The 16643-nt window shown below is 42.6% G+C and overlaps 1 protein-coding gene across 1 annotated transcript in view; it reads right to left on the reverse strand.

The window, feature by feature from the left end:
- Nucleotides 1-4471: 4471 nt before the first annotated feature.
- The window catches only part of SMAD9 (SMAD family member 9), a 35560-nt gene continuing 23388 nt past the window's right edge, over nt 4472-16643 (reverse strand). Inside the window, exons 4-7 of the mRNA XM_054271727.1 lie at nt 15479-15616; nt 13475-13696; nt 9139-9395; nt 4472-4661 (exon numbers count right to left, since the gene is read on the reverse strand). Coding sequence (XP_054127702.1) covers nt 4518-4661; nt 9139-9395; nt 13475-13696; nt 15479-15616 — 761 coding nt within the window. The 3' untranslated portion in view covers nt 4472-4517. The remainder of the gene's footprint in view (nt 4662-9138; nt 9396-13474; nt 13697-15478; nt 15617-16643) is intronic.

The raw sequence follows: 16643 nt of genomic DNA on the forward strand, positions 1-16643 counted from the left end.
ATTAATCATTTCCATGCAGTCAAGAAGCCAAGTCTCTGCCTGAGCTGCCTCTGTAAATCCAGCTGTTTGCGCAACTCCTTAGTCACTGGTGAGATTCATTTGAAGAGCTGATAGACAAAGATGGGTGTTGTAAGTCAGGAAGAACAACAGCAGATTAGATAAGGTTACAGTCACAATTGCCTTATTTTCTGCATTTTAACAGGGGTGTGGTGAATATACGTTTACAGTGAGAGATGTCTGGAGTGCTGATTTTATGCTGAGGGAACACTAATATGAAATAGCTAAGGAGAAACATGTTTCATCCTGAAAGTGCTGCTAACAGAGAGCTCCTTCCTGTGGCAACCAGTTATGACTGAATCTCCACAGAGACCCAGAGGATGAAGTATATTGGAAGGGATCTCACCATGGCATCAAGTCTGACACCCTGAACCAGACAGGGACTGCTTGAACAAGGCTGCTCAGGGTAGTGAAAGTCTTGACACAGTACCTGCTGGAGACATGGAAGGGATTTCCTCAAGTTCAGCTGATGCTACTTTGGGCCACAGTTACCTTTCAGACTGAGATTGCTGAAGCACTCTGATGAGGAGTAAACACGTTGGTGGAACAGCAGCTGATGGGGAGGGCAAGCACGTGCTGCACCCTGCAATGCTACAGCCACTGCTGTGCCGTACCTGGGCAGCTTTTCCTAGGCAATGGGATGGCACTGAGCCACCCAAGCAGCAGTGCCAATGAATGGCTCCAGGCAGTCAGGCTGCGAGATTTGCTCCTGCCACCTCTGGATGCAAACAGCACATTAATACTGGTGGTGCCGAAGAACTGGCAGCAACTGAAGTCATCTTCTCTCGACTGTTTAATAGGAAAACAAGTGGTCTACATACCGTGCTGAATGTGCTTTATGACTCTGCCCCATTAGGCTCCTGCCGCTGCCTGCTGATGCATGGTACTGCTCCACAGAATCTTTTAAGAGGCTATGAACTGTTGATGACTCAAAAAAAACCATTTTAAAAATCTGCTTTCAACTAAGTAGTCTTGCTGTAAGTGGTTTTAAATCTCTCAGGAGGACTGTCTCCAAAGGCTGAGCATTAATGAGTAGAACATTTATAAAGACCTTAAACTGACTACAGGTTTAAAGGTTCATGAAGACCTTTGAGCAGAAATCATCTCCTTCCAAAGTGGGGAAGACATTGGAGATGCAAAGTTCTATTGCTGTAAATTGTAAGAAACCTGAATTTTAACCAATTGCAATTGATATATATTAGAAAAGCCTGTAAAAGGAACCTTGTTAAAAATAAAGGGAAATAAATGGTTTATTAGCCTTACTTTTTATCTGGGTAAGTGTAATCTTATTTACTTTTTTGTCTCATCCACTGTGACCACTCCTTCCACGTACTGTGGGCTTTGGGGAGGAGCTGGCAGCTTCTGTGTGTTTGCACAGCACAGTAGGCTAAGCCCCCAGAAACAATCACAATAGGAAACAACTGACACAGTGGTATCAGCCTTCCCAAAGGCTAAAAACAGATGGCTGTTGCCAGAATTGCCCAGAATCAAGTGCTTTGATCCAGTTTTCAGTAAATAGTGAAATTTGCTGAAATTCATCTCATGCTAATACAGGTGTTTTAAATAGGTCAGAAGAATCATGCTCCAGAAATGCCTCTTTTCTTATTAGTAAGGCAGTTATTAAAGTGACTACCTTAAATGAGATGCATGTATGGACTACATGGAAGCCAAATCCTATTTGTAAAATGATTAAAGGTAGACATAAAGGAAAGGAAAAACTGCTCTAAATTGACTGACTTCCATTTAAACCAAACAAACACTTGCTGAGCAAGCATCATGACTAGGCTGGGAAAGTCAAAACACTGTCATTAGGGTTCCCTTCATCTATTTTTTAATACATCCAATGTAGCAGTCTGCATTTGAGCTGATGACTCTGAGTTCCCCTTTTACTCAGTGGGAAGACACAAGCATGCTCAGATAGGAATGTATTTCACCTGCCTGAAATACCTTGTGATGAAACAAATAATGCCCCAGAAGAAGCTGCTTCTCTTCACTGGCCATTTTTCCAATTTTTCTCTGCAGTATTGACAGAAAACTGAGTTCTGGAACTGCCCAAGAGCAGATGCACCTCAGAACATTTCTCTTTGCTTTCTGTGAGGAAGATGACAATGCTGGGAATGTCTAAAAGGAACTCCTAGGCTTTCTCTCTATATTAAAAGGGAAGGAGGCTTCAACCTAAAAGACAAGGAAGAATCTAGGATAAGGGACAGAGCTAGATCCTGGACAGTAAAGGTGATATCCTCTGTCCTTAGCTGCTAAAACAAAACAAAACAAAAAACAAAAAACAAAAAAAAAAAAAAACCAAAACAAACAAAAAAAACACAAAAACAAAACAAAACAAAAACAAACAAACAAAAAAAAAAAACAAAAAAAAAAAAGAGCAAAATCCTGGAGCAAAGCTGCAGATGGAGAAGAGGGGCAACAAACGTGCTAAAAAACATTACCAGTATTTGATCACTTGTAACAGAGAGAGCTGAGGAAAATGCATTTTTCCAAACTGATGTCTCTAAAGTCTACTAAATAGTAAATGGCACACCTGGAATTTCTGCATATGATTATTATTGTTATTGGATTTCATTGCTGCAAGAGACTGTAAAGTTTTTCCTATCTCACAGTGACATTGCTGACATCAAATGGTGACAGAATAGGGTTCTTTGCACTTACAAATTTCCTGTAAAACTTGCTACTACTGCTCAAAATTAACAACAATTTATCCTTCTGTGCCCTGCTAAAGCTGAAGATGCATTCAAATGAAATAACACTGTTAGTTTACTCACTGTCTTTCTGGTGAATATTATTTCCTTTTGCATTTGTGATACAGCTGAAGATTTCAGGAGTCTTCTTCTAGTTATGCAGCAAAATGTCCAGCACCAGATATTGTGTGAGAAGAAAAGACATATTCTGAAAAACATTTTTTTTCCCACTAATATTTCTGCTTGTTCTATGGAGGAATTATGTTGCAGATGTTTTCAGTCTTTCTGACCCTTAAATAAAAATGATTTTCAGTGGACTGTTATGCCTGGAAAGAAATAATCTCAACTCTTTCAGCAAAAGGAAAGATTATCAAAATGTCTTCTCAGGAAAGGTTTCCAAGTGAACAGCATTTTGCAAGGATGAGAGTAGGGTATGGGCAATAGGTTTCCCTTCTTACAGAAAGAACACAGACAAGGTTCTGCACACAGATTCACTCTTTACTTGTTCATGGCTTCACCATGCCTCACCATCCTCTGCAGGCAAGGCAAAAGCTCAGCAAATGAAGAAGCGTGTACCTAAGATGAGAAAGCATCCACAGGGATGACAGGGATGTATGGAGTGACTGGCAGGGAAACCCTCTCAGTCAGACCCAAGCAATGCTGTCAGATCCCGAGGACTGGCCCAATACAGGGGATGGACATGGCTCCGATCTCCTTCTCATTGCATCCTTTGAGTGTGGGGCTTTCTGTTCCCAAGATGAATGATAAAGTAATGATTTGCTTCTTCAATGCACAATTAATGTCCCTTTTCTGAATCACAGTTCAAATCCCTTTTAGAAGTACCTTGATATCAGCACAGCAGTCTAAATACAGACAGTCCTAATCTTAAAACAAGCTACATCAATACTGTAGAATGAACAGGATTTAGTTTACACACCCGACACATATGCAAGTCTGTATGTACTTTGCAAAAAAGCACTGGAAGTTAATTAATTTTTTTAACTCATGGGCATATATTTAAATTACTATTTTTTTCTTAGGAGCTTGTTGCTTTTCAGTGCAGCAGTACCATACCCTACTATGTTAGCAGTATCAGACTACTCAGATTGTCCAGAATGCTCTGAGATAAGGTTCGTGTGCTGAACATGCTCCCTTCTCCTGCCAAATCCCAGGAGAGACAGTGTGCATCCAGCACTTCAGAGGATTTGTTGTCCCATCGTGCTTTGCGGTAGGGAGACAGACTGGAATGGCAGTTTAGTCCTTCAGTTCCCTAGATAAAAGTCACCTCTATGCATAAGTCCTGTGCACCACCTCAGGTCCTCTTCTGGACTTGAAATCAGGATGTAAGATGAATTTAAATGGCCCAGAGATCTGATTTTGATTGCCTGCAGAAGGGTGAATTTCACCTACTAGGAGTAGTGACAGACAGGTTTCTGAACCCACGTGAAAGTGCTGGGAATTTGCACCGTTTACTGGCTTGGCTGGGGAATGAAGATGCTCACAGGAAATGTTTGACACTTTTGCAGGAATTTGGCTTATTTTGTACTAGAGAACAGATATGCTATACCTGACTTTCTAAACTTATTGTACTGGCATCAGAGTAACTAGAAACCACAGAATGAAAAAAAAAAATTAAAAAAGACAGTAGACTATGTATAGATATATTTACATCTACATACATCTACATATAGAAGCTTCTGTTCATGGGAATTCTATAAGCCACTGCCTGCAATAGCATCCATCCTAGGGGAATTCTAGAGATGATTCTTAAGAGACTGAGGAGATGGGGTTGTGAGGTGAGCCCATCTGTGTCAGCACCTTATCCAGCCATTGCAATGGTCCATGCAGATGGATCTCAATCCAGCAGGGTGTACTTGTAACATCTTGGCGATGATACTCTGCTCCCCAGCCCTATAAAAGGACCAAAAAGTGAGGTGGTTTTTTTTTTTTTTTTTAAAAACACTCAAAACATTAAATCATAACTCCAGTGCTGACAGTCTAACACAACCACAGACAGTCCACCATCCAAGTTCCCAAGATTTGCTACTTTATCCTAGGGATAATTTTCTCTAAAAACTTAGCTCCTTTTTAAGGTCATTGTTAGCATAATTACCAGGGACTCAATGTTATTAAATTAAAAATCTCAGTTACACTTCCAGGTGCAGAGAACAACTAGCATGGAAAGGCCTGTTTCCAAGCCTGGCTGCCTGCAAACAGCCCGTGGGGAATGGTCCCTGTTGTTTGCACCCCAGGGACATGCCTGGGGAAGTCTGGCAGACTGCTGTCAGGCACCGACAAAAAGCAGGCCAGCCTTTTTCATTAACAGGAACTAGGGATGGTCCTGGGCACTGCTTCGTGTATTGGTAGAGATTCATCCTTTGATTCTAAGAATTTAGAATTTCTAAGTATTTGCCTAATCTCTGGAAACTTCCAGCCCTATGTACCATACTTAGCTTATGTATAAATATTGCCCATGGGTTTTCTATCCTTGAACATGTCCTCTTTGCCAACAAGAGTTCCCAGCTGTCTGCTGTGGGAAGTCCTGCAGTAATTTCTCCAACTCTCTTGGGGAAGATAAGGGACATGAGGCATCTGAGAGAAGGTAGGCATGGGGTGCTGGCAGGGAGAAGAGAAAACCTGAAGTACCCATGCTTCAAGGAGCAGTTTTAAGTAAGGAAAAGACTTTTCTCTCAGAGGATGGTTGGGCACTGGAACAGGCATCCCAGGGAAGTGGTCACAGCACCAAGCCTGACAGAGTTCAAGAAGCATTCAGATAATGCTTGTGGGTGTGATTCTTGGGGATATTGCTGTGCAGGGTCAGGAGGTGGACTTGATGATCCTGATGAATCCCTTTCAACTCAGCATATTCTCTGATTCAAGCAGGCACAGTGTCTAAGCAGTGCTAAGCAGGCAGCCTGACGTCACAGCAACACAAGGCATGCGAGTCACAGCCCCGAGTCTTGCAGCTCACCAGATGTCTCACTGGCAGAACTGATCTCAGATTTCCATAGGGCAATGTGCAAAACATGGTCCCACTACAGGATGAGGATCTTCATTTGTGGGATGCTGATCAGACACTGAGTCATAACTGTCATTATGATAAGCAGGCAGGTTGGTATTCTTGTCGAAAATGGATATGAGGTGTATTAAGACTGATTGCTGCCAAAGTCACCAAAATTTGAGAGTGCTGAGCAGCTCAGACAGCTGTGGCTGCCAGTGCAGCTACTTCTTTAGATGATAGCTGGAAAATTAGGATCAACACTAAAATGAGATGTCACCATAAGTGGTCTGGATAAAATCCATGCTAATTAATGAAGAAAAGGGGAAAGAAAGCAACAGAGTAAGATATGGACCCACCAAAGCCCAAAGAGTACTTCCAAACAGACAGCATTTTTCTGAACTGCAGAGCATTTCTCAGACTAGAAAGAGCCTGCATTCACAGAACCTCAGATTGATGTTCTGTAAATGTTTGCATAAAATGCCAGCACAGTCAGACTTCTGAGGTGGTGAAGTCACAAGTACTCAACTGCAGTGAAGATACACAGCCAAGAGAGCAAGTGTCAGAGCAGCTGGCACACCTTGCTGACAGGCAGGACAGAAAATCTAGAGGAACAGCAATTACAGATTCAAGCACAATGTGCCGGGTTTGGGGGAGCCTGGCAAGTGGCTGGCCATCTCCCTCTGCTGGCAACTCCCAAACACTCCCAGCGATGCTGTCTCTGGCTGGAGCACCCCCAGGGGAAATGCCAGGAGGGCAAGGACTCTGATGCTCCCTGTATATCACTCTTGGGTTGCAGGTAGCCTCCTTCACCTCAGGACTGAGAAGAGCCCAGAGCTGGAGTTCTCTTAACGAGGGAATGAAGTGTGTACAACTTTCAAAGCTGCAGTGATGTTTTCCACAGATGGTGGAAAAGAGGACACTGGTACTCTCATGGGTCCTGCTGCTCCTGCCAACACTTCCCTCCTCCTGTGGGCAACAGCTCTCTCCAGCCTAGTCTCCGTGTCCCAGAGTGCTGAGCTTTCAAGTCTGATGGGTGCTCCCCTTAGCCCCAAGACCTGGAGAGGTGTGGGAGGGATTGAGCTGGGTTCAGACCTCGGCTTGGAGAAACTCTCCATCTCTTCCACTAGTGTTGCAGCTGCTTCACCTGTGGAGAGGTGGCAAGAGGCAACCTGCTTTGGTTATCAGCAGTGGTCAGTGGATGGAAGCTGCTCCCACTGATGATACAACCACATTTGAGCTCCTCTCAGCTGCTCAGTGGGCACAGAAAGGGCATCAGAGGGGACAAGACCTTCACCTCCCTCTGTCCCATGCCCTACATCAGAAGAGGGCACAGCCCTGTCAAGTTTCTCATATCTCAGTCCCTATCTATCCCTGCCTCCCAGCTGGTAGCTCAGGCATTGGTGGGGTCAGATCAGGATCTCCAGCCCTTTGGGCTGTAGGTGCCCAGCAGTGTCTGGACATGAGTCAGCAGAGAAGCCACAGCACTGCTCTACACATGAGGGCTCTCTTGGACTATGGCTCTGACAGGCAGCAGGCCCCTTTGGCACTGCATCCCCAACATCCAGGATCACTCCTGACCCCAGACTGAACACAGGTGGGCTCACTCCTTGGGAGTGAAATATTTTAGGAAGACTGAATAAAGGAAAGTGTATTTGCAGGCCAGGAAGAAAGAACCTAGATGAGATTTGCATAGCAATTTTCCAGACGTCATGGGAAAGAGTTCAAAATAAATAACTCCTTGCACTGGTTTTATGGTGACTGAAGCACAATAATAGCTGCTATTATTTCAACAAAGCAAGGTGATAATATGGCAGCAGCATTATATAGTGCATCAACACCACCATTTCTGCTGCCATGCTGGGCATGGAGGCAGATAACACATCAAAGAGCTTGCCCCTGAATCGCTGAGATAATGAAAATATTGTGTAACTGGCTACACTGCCTTTACAAGCAGCATGCCCATTCATGTCTTCCACAAAAGAAAATGCTGTTTGTGTGGTTTCTTGCTTCCTTTTTTTTTTTTGCCCTAATGCTTGTATGTGAATAAGATATCAGTTCACTCTCAAGAACAAAGCAACAGCATGGGCATGGAGATTTTGGCTTGGACTTCTGGGAGAGATTACAGGGCACTCCTGATTCTCTTGAAGACTTAAAAAGATGGGTCCCCAAGGATGGCTAGAAAAAGTTAGACCAGAAAGATATGTAGGACTCAACTCATCAGCTCTGTAGAACTTAAGGAAACTGGACTTGAGCCTCAAGCACTTTTTGGTATCTTAGATGAGAATTCAATCACCTCAATTCAGTCATTTGTATAAAAACAAATGTGCAAGACAAAGGAACATACTCAAGCATTTTTATGGCACCTAGCAGGACCAAGAGCTTCTAATGGTGCAAGTGCTCTAGTTTGTAGGCTGAACATTACTGCCAGCTCTCCCCAGCAGCACTATAGCATGTTGGTCTAGCATCATCTGGAAACTATCTCAAAACACAAGCCATTCTTTGGGGGTTAGATGCTACAACAGGCATGCAAATAAATCCTAAGTGCTAAAAGCAGTTGAGAGATCTTGTTCTGGTGAGAAGGCCATTCAGAAGATTTGAGAAAGTCCCACAAAGACTGATAGATTTCCCACAGAGCAGTCAGGCTGTGAAAATCAAATAGGAAGGACATCAGAACAGTAATGGATTTGGTAGCCCCTTGTCTCTCCCAAATAACAGGGGGAAGGTAAAATATTCTTTTGGGTTTTCTGTTCTGCTTGCAAGAAGCCCTTCTGGTTGTGTGGCTGGCCAGAGTGAATATCATCAGAAAGTAAAACAGTATTTGTGAGGGATTGCGCAGATGGCAAACAATTCTCTGCAAGCTCAGTGAGGGATGAAGAAGGACCCAGTGTTTCTTGATTAAGACAATATATACCAGTCTGTGGTACTGGTGAGACTGTAAATTAGCGTAAATACACATTAGCCTAAAGAACATTCTTTTCAGGTCAATGGCTCTGTCAAGCTCTATTGCAAGCCAGTAACATTGGGAGAGATCACAACTGCCTAAGATACGTGCTACAACATTTATATGTTGGTAAGCCTTTCTGAGTTGAGCTTTTTGAACAATCAGTGGGGGAACACCACCATGATTTCTCTGCCTATTTTCCACAGAGAGTCTATGGAGCACCTGAATTTTGTAATCTCAGAGATTTTCAGGTTGACCACAAAAGCTATTGAGTTTGAGCACCTAAAAGTTTAAGGCAATACTGGAAAACAGGCAGTATAAATTGCTATTCAAAAGTTGGGTATCTACATCTTCCCTTGGAACGGATTTGATGTGATCTAGTTTTGCACCAAAGGATGCAAGAGAAAGCAAAAGCAAGGATGTAAGAGGAAGCAAAGAATCCTTACTTTAACAAAGCTCATTCGAATCGTACACATCTTGGTCAGCTCATACACCACTTCAAAACCATGATTGACTGACTGGGCAAGAAGCTGGGCAAAGAGCTGGTTGTTGAAGATCTTGAGGCTGCAGCCACTGGGGATCTTGCAGACCGTGGCAGGATGGAAACCGTGCTGGTAGTTACAGTTGCGGCTTTGCACAAAAATACTGCTGTCACTGACACATTCAGCATAAACCTCTCCACCAACGTAGTAAAGATGAACACCTTGGAAAAAAAAAAAAGTAACATGTATTATGTCTCCATTTTTCACAACGCACTTTATACACATACATAAACATCAAGCACATGTCAACAATGTCCTAAACATCAATCAAAACTACCCAAGAATGGAAAAATCACTATTGCATTACACAGCTAAATGTATTTTCGCCGTTAAGCAAATGTGCACTGGCCAAGACCCACTTCACTGCACGCTGTTGTTTTACTACAGGGTCCTACTGTCAAACATTTAAAACACAGCATGGCATGTACTTAAAATATTTTTCTGTATTTTGCTTTATCTCCCACATCAGAACCATGTATTTGCATTTACATGATGTGACTTACTCATCCGATCCCGTTCCAAGTGACCTTTAGCATGAAAATGACTGCTTTTCTTCAGAACTTTTCAGTGCCCAAGTGGCTTACCAATACTAACTCAAATTTTGACTGTGACTTGGGGAAATTAAGGTGGAAGCACTTCTATCCCTTCAAATACTCTGATCCACCAAGGATATGTGCTTGCAGGAAAACATACCTGAATTGGTGGGAGAATTTATCTTAGCCTAATTCAGCAACCTTGAATTTGGGGATCATCTGTAAGATGATAACTGTGTAGATGCCTTCTCTAGCTGATAGCTAGAGAGAGGCACTGTGACCAGATGATTCACTCCATCTGCTACAGAGTGCAGGCTCAGAGCCAGCTTAATGCCATGGAAGCCTGTGCAGGTGCTGAAAAGGCTCTCCCATTCCCTGCCCCTGCTGACACACCTGCTTTCATGCTGGCAGCAACAGCTGAGGATTGGGCTACTGTCCAGGCTGAGGAACTGAACCAGCTAATAAAATTGAAAACAAACAAAACAAAATTTAATTTCAGTGAGATCTTGTGAGATCTTCATCAGTACAAGTGTGGCAATGAGGACCCTGACTGCTTGAAAAGTGAGCATGAAGCCACAAACCTGAAAGGGGACAAGTCATCCGTGAAAATGCCCAGTCACCCTTCCCATGGCTAGATTAGGGGAAATGAATCCTTCCCAGGGCCAAGAGAGGTGGAAAAACTCAATTCTTTGTTCTTGTAAAAACCACTACTAAATAAAAATGAAATCCTCCTCTCTAATACTAGGTATGCTCTTCAAACACACACAAATGTTCACAGAGCCTCAGCAGACTGCCTGCAAAGCTACTGGTAACTGTGCTTTAATAATGCAGCTGTAATTAGTTTTATTCCCGCTGTCTTTCATACAAACAGACTGGTTACATATTCCCAGTCTGTTTATCATTCTGCAGTCATAACAACAAGGGGCAGCAGCACATCCTTAGGTCAAAACCAGCCTCTAGACAGAAGTGGGAATGGCACGGGGGAAAGCAGGTTGAGTGGGAAAAGAATCTGGGAAAAAATACACTCTCCCATAGTCTTCCAGGGTAACTCAGATGGGAACCTTAAAGTCTGTCTTCAAGCCATCACTTGACTTCTGAGCAGCCACAAGATCTGAAATGAGCTGTGAGTGGCAGGGCTGTGGCTTGGAGCACACTCTGGTGCTGCACTGGGAACAGCAGCGACAGGAAAGCATCAGCTCCAGCTGCACCAGGCACCGTGGGGTGCTGCACACCGTGGCTGTTACCGCTTGATCTTCCTTCCCATGGAAATGGGCAAAAGAGAAGGACAGAAAGGAACTTAATGGAGTCCATATAGCTGTCTGAAATAATCAGATGAAGTGAGAACAGAGGGTAGGGAGAGAAGAATTAGGACGTAAATGTGCACCACATTTCAAATCTTCAGGAGAAGCTACAGACTTAGGGTCACACAGAGGATGCTAAGGTGAAAATTTTTAAAGGCTGAGTTTTCAAAGTATATTAAGTAACCCATTTTCTTAAAAAAAAAGAATGCTATCAAAGGCATTGCCCAAACATTGTGCTACAATAACAAAAACATCAATGCCGCTTCTGAAAGCAGAGGTTACAAATTGTTTTCTTCTTGTGAACTTTTTAAAAGCAGTAAATACAACACTAATCAGTGTGTATTCCTATTATTCTAGTACTCATTCACCAGAGGAAAGCATCCTAAAGGAAACCAAGCAGCTAAATACATATTTGTAGAAGACCAAATCAAAGGTCCATATGTTTAGGTGGTATTTCATTGCCTCTGCAGAAACTGAAAGAAACTGCAGAAACTGCCTCAGCAGTCTCCAAGCATCCACATCTTTTTGACACTGATCAAAAGTTACTTTTTTGTCCTTGAAGTCTGACTGCTGAAACAGGTCCAATTGCTCGTAGATGTAGCATTGTGTTCTGGATTGTTTTTAGCTTTGATGTGGTATTTCCAGGAAATGGTTTCACGCTGATACTCTAGATGACAATTCAATCCCATATCCTTATCCTACTGAGCTAATCTTGTTTACTCACTCTTTTTTCTCCAGTGTTAACATGTGACAATTGTATCCATTTCAGCAGCTTTCATCTGTCCACCATGCCTTTGAACTATACGCTTCTGGAGCTGCTCTGTGCTCTTCTGCAGGCCTGCACTGGTGCCACTTCTATTCCACTTGCATATGATTTTTTAGGATTTGCATAAACAGGGAAGAGCAGTAAAATTAAGGATCTCTGATATATTAAGCTCCTCTCTGGGCAATCTGCTCCCTTCCCTTGGGCACATTCCTAGTGTAGGACTTTAAAGGACTTCCAATCAATTAAGACAGATCTTCACATTTAAATGGATGAAGACCATTAGCATTTACCCAACTTTATTTCTCTTCTGTCTCCTCATCTTTTGGGGCAGAAAGTCACAGACTGCAACACTGCCAAATGACAGCTGGGATCTTTTGTCTTTCTTCTTTTAGGGCCATGCTCAGCTTTGATCCACATCCCTCTGACAGCTTACGCTGATAGGATGTAAAGCTTTGCTTTATTTTCTAAGTTAGAACTAGATGTACAACACATTTGCACTCCACACAACGAACCACTATGGCACACACTTGTAGCATCTGCAACATAAGTGTTTTTCATTCTGGGGAAAAGTGCAAGAGCTTAGCACAACATTGCCTGCTCCAGCCTTCAGGTTCACTGCTGTTTGCAAAAAATGTATCACATTTGTCTCAGAGCTTCCTCATATTCAGTCATTCAACACTAGACTATCAAGAGCCAATTAAAATATTGCTCTAGGCCTGGGAAATGAGGTGAGGTTGACAAGATAATAGGAGTGGAACAATTAGAGTTAATTAGCCCAGTGGGAAATGCATTCCCAGGCAACTACTGGTGAGAGGCTGGGTTGGCAAGATAATGAGTCTAGACTGGATGTACCAGAACAGGCAAAGCTTCATCTGCATGGAGAAGTGGCTGGCACAGAGCTTCTGACTCACCACCACAAACAACAGTAAGTTCTGGGAGAATATCAAACCCTACACAACCCTGGGGAGCTGGGACAGAGTGTGTGTGGCCATGTGTGTCCAGGTGTGGACTCCTGGTGCTTGGCCCCAGCACTGCATGCTGGGGGTATCTGTACACCAGCGCTGGAGCACACAGAGCTGCACCAGCAGCCACTGGTGGGAGGACACAAACCTTAGTTTTACCAGTGAAAAGCTGGCAAAGCAGGGAATCAGACTGGCAGGAGGAGGATGGCGGGGGGGGGGGGGGGGGGGGGAAGCTACAAACACAACTCCACCAGAGTTCTTCAGCTAAGCAACTCAACTACTAAGTGTTTCATCCATCTCCCTTTGTTATTTGGTGGGAGGAGAAGCAGCCCTGAGGCACCAGCAATTATCCTTTTAGTGGCATTTCAATGGCAATATTCCCAGTTGCCAGAAGCTCCAATAAATAAAATGAAAATACATACTGCTAAATTAGAACACACAACTATAAACAACATTTTTCTCTTTGCTGGCCAAGTAAATAGCCTTTGTAAGGAGTTACTCTGTTGATTGTTATCCAGTCAGAAAAGAATCCTCTGCTTTTCTTCTATTTCACAAGTAATGTCAGAGGTCTGATTTTTAAGGCAAGCACATCTGATGAATCAGATAGGTTTGTTCATGCAATGCATGGATCTTCTGAGCTCTGAATATTACTCCTGAGGAGAGGGGATTTCCTCTTACCTTTTCCTATGTGTCTCCTGGTGTTTTCTATAGTAGAATTGCGGTTTACATTTGAGAGCAGACCCAGGCAGAACCTGTTTTTGTTATTTGAAGGATCTGTAAATCCATCTATAAGGATACTTCGAGAGGAGGCCTGGAAAGTCTCCCCTACTCGGTTGTTGAGTTCATAGTAGGCAACTGAGCACCAATGTTGGGGTTCCTCATAACAAACAGGCCGAAAGTCTGTAGGAAATAAAGTTAAGCAGCTGCTCAGGTTTCAGCAATATTTTTTAAACAATCTTGCTCTGTTTTCTTTCATTCCCTCCCACTCTCAGACCCCCATCTCTTTATCTAAACAGTCACTTATGTCATACTTTATCCCCACAGAAGCTCCCTTTGCTTTTTGATTTTATGACTGAAGTACCAAACATGCAAAAGGTTGATGCATCAGCTTAAGTCTAAGCCTCGAAGAGCCCCACTTCTTCTTAAAAGTGGAAACTCCACTGCATTAAATCAACCACACTGACATTCCTTGCTGAACTGGGGCCCAAACTATACACTGAAAATAGAAAGGGATACATCTGCTCTGCACACCAGCAGGAGATAGAGATGACAGATGGGCTCAAAGCAAGTCAAAACTGAGCCAAGTTTTTGGTATTAGGCCTTCAGCCTAATACCAAACTCTAGAGTTCAGAAGTAATAAATCACTCCAATTTTTGCAAGCTTTCAGGCTTTCCGCTTCCATGTGGGACTGTAAGCAGAAATGCCAGCAAGGTCATTTCTTTTGGATCTACCCCTGGTCAGGTTTTCTAAGTCAGAGACAGAGAAAGACTCAAAAATGTAACAGAATCTCTGAGCCTCATTTGTCCTACAGGAATTAGTAGGAAACTTTATCCTTCCTGCTCACCACAGGCATGTGAGCCCGCCTGCCCCCAGAGCACCTCTGTGCATAACCTCTAATAAACTTCCAACTAATATTCGCTAGGATAGTGATCAGGGATGGTAGGCTGTGATAAAGAGATTAAACTAGCTTGACAATTTATTTATAAGTATTGGTGTCTGATAACCTGTTATTATCCAGCCATTCTGTGTCCCCATCCATAATTAGCACTATCCCCTCACATTCCTTCTGCTCCAGTTCCATGCTAAATACACACTCCTCACTGTTTCAGAAGGCTGGCAATATTTTTTTTTTAATGTCAGTCCTCATTCTGGAAATGACACTTCTTTAGGAAAACAATATGATGGACTAAAAGAACATCAGTGATTTTTCATTGCAGTAGCAGGAAGCCAAAGCAAAAGCCAGCAGAGGAATTCCATTTCCCCTTCCTACTCTGCAGCACGGGCTCTGAATGGTGGGGGCATTAGCACTAGCCAGTACTAGCCCAAAGGTAGGAAAGGCCATCAAGAGGAGAGGTCATCAAGTTGTTTGAGGGGTGCAAACAGGACCCCAGAACCTTCTTTGACCATTAATGCGTCTCACTAAATAATTCTTATAAGACGACAAAGACTTTGGAGTTCTGTCAAAATATCTTGGTACTCCACTAGAACATGTCCTTTCCTTTTCCAGCCAGGCAGTTCCATAACATTTATACAAAGATGGCAGTAAAAAAGTCCCCACCATAAGGCTTTAAAGTACTTGAAACCTAGAGCTGAAGGTGATAAAGAAATGAGTTCTGATATTGATAACTCTTTTGTGTGTTATATTGCCCCACCATCCCTGATTTGATATGTTTATCTTTACAATGTAGATAACAGTGTTTGCTTGCATTAACAGCTTTTTAACTGTAATAGTCCATGGATGCAAATAAGGTCTAAACTCTGTAACTTTGCACATAATTCATGGAAATAGTACTTCAACCTCTCCTGCTAGCTAATGGATGGGTCTAGCACACAGCCTTACTGCAAAACTGACTCAAAATTATTATTACAGATCACTAACCCTTCATGTGCAAATAACAATTTTTTAAAACAATTTTTTTTCTTTAAAGTTTTTATTTAAAGAATAGTATAAATGGTATTTACTTTCAGCTTCTCCATCGGCAGATTTACCTCCATTGGGCAAAGACAGCACTAGCTGACTTTCAGCTATTGCATCCATTGACCGTCCATTGTGGATTCCTGGAGGTTCTCTTGCATGGTAGGGTGGAGGTGGAGTTTCCACTACAGAAAGAAATAAAAAAGAAAGGAGAAAGAAAGGAAGAAAGACACCTAGGTCAGTATGTTGGTAAATTCCTCCTGTTTTTTTCCTGGTGAATATTTTACCACTTCAGTACTGTTTGGCTTGAGAAGACTGGAAAAAGAACAAATCTGAATCTGACTTCCCTTCAGTCTCCATGTTAAGACCATTGCATGTTCAGCAAAGATGGGAAGGAAAAGCTGACATGTTGGACATGCAGTGCTTGAAAGAGAGAGGGGTGGTCACAACAGTGCCTCAGGCCTAGACCCATGTAAAATCAAGTTCTCTGTTAACACTGGTTGTTACCCTAAGAAAGTAATGCAGTTTCATCTGTTATTTCCAGATTTCTGTCTTTAATTCAAAACTTATGGAGGACAATTTAAATTTTCAGGTAATTAGGGCTGTACTAAGTCAGGAGTTCCCAACACAAACAGAAACTGACTTTATTTCATCCTCTGGGAGAAAGCTCTCTTTCTTCATAATATGTAAAAAAAGCTTATGGAAAGCTGTAGAAATCAGACTTGACAAAACTCCCTCCAGACTTGTGTTTTTACCCCTGTCCTACAAGGGAAGTGTGTCCCTCTCCTGGTTTGTTCAGTCTCCCATCAAAGAGCAATAGATGTCATGAAAACATTGGGAGGAAAAAGTATGAAGTCACAACTGCTCAGCTCCTGATTTGTTTCATTTACAGCAACATGAGCTAGAAAACAGAAGGTGACTCTACAGTGGGGATTATCCAGAAAGGCTGGAGGCTCTAGAAAGCCAAATGAAAAAGAACTTCATTTTCATATTATAAAATGACAACATTCAGTGCATAAGCACTAAAAGTGTGTAGTTTTGCCTCATTTTAACAGAAACTCAATGGGCTTATCTGAAAATTATAGCCACATACAAGCTTGCAGGACCAAAGGCCTCTCTAAGAAGGGTTTAACTTTGTTCCAGACTGAAATTCCCTCTTGTGTTTGGGGTCTGTTGTCTGGCCCTCAAAATGAAGCAACTTGACCCAGAGTG

This window comes from Melozone crissalis, unplaced genomic scaffold, assembly GCF_028551555.1.
Source record: "Melozone crissalis strain CALT ecotype California unplaced genomic scaffold, PUWL_Pcris_2 ptg000013l_1, whole genome shotgun sequence".
Classification (NCBI taxonomy): domain Eukaryota; kingdom Metazoa; phylum Chordata; class Aves; order Passeriformes; family Passerellidae; genus Melozone; species Melozone crissalis.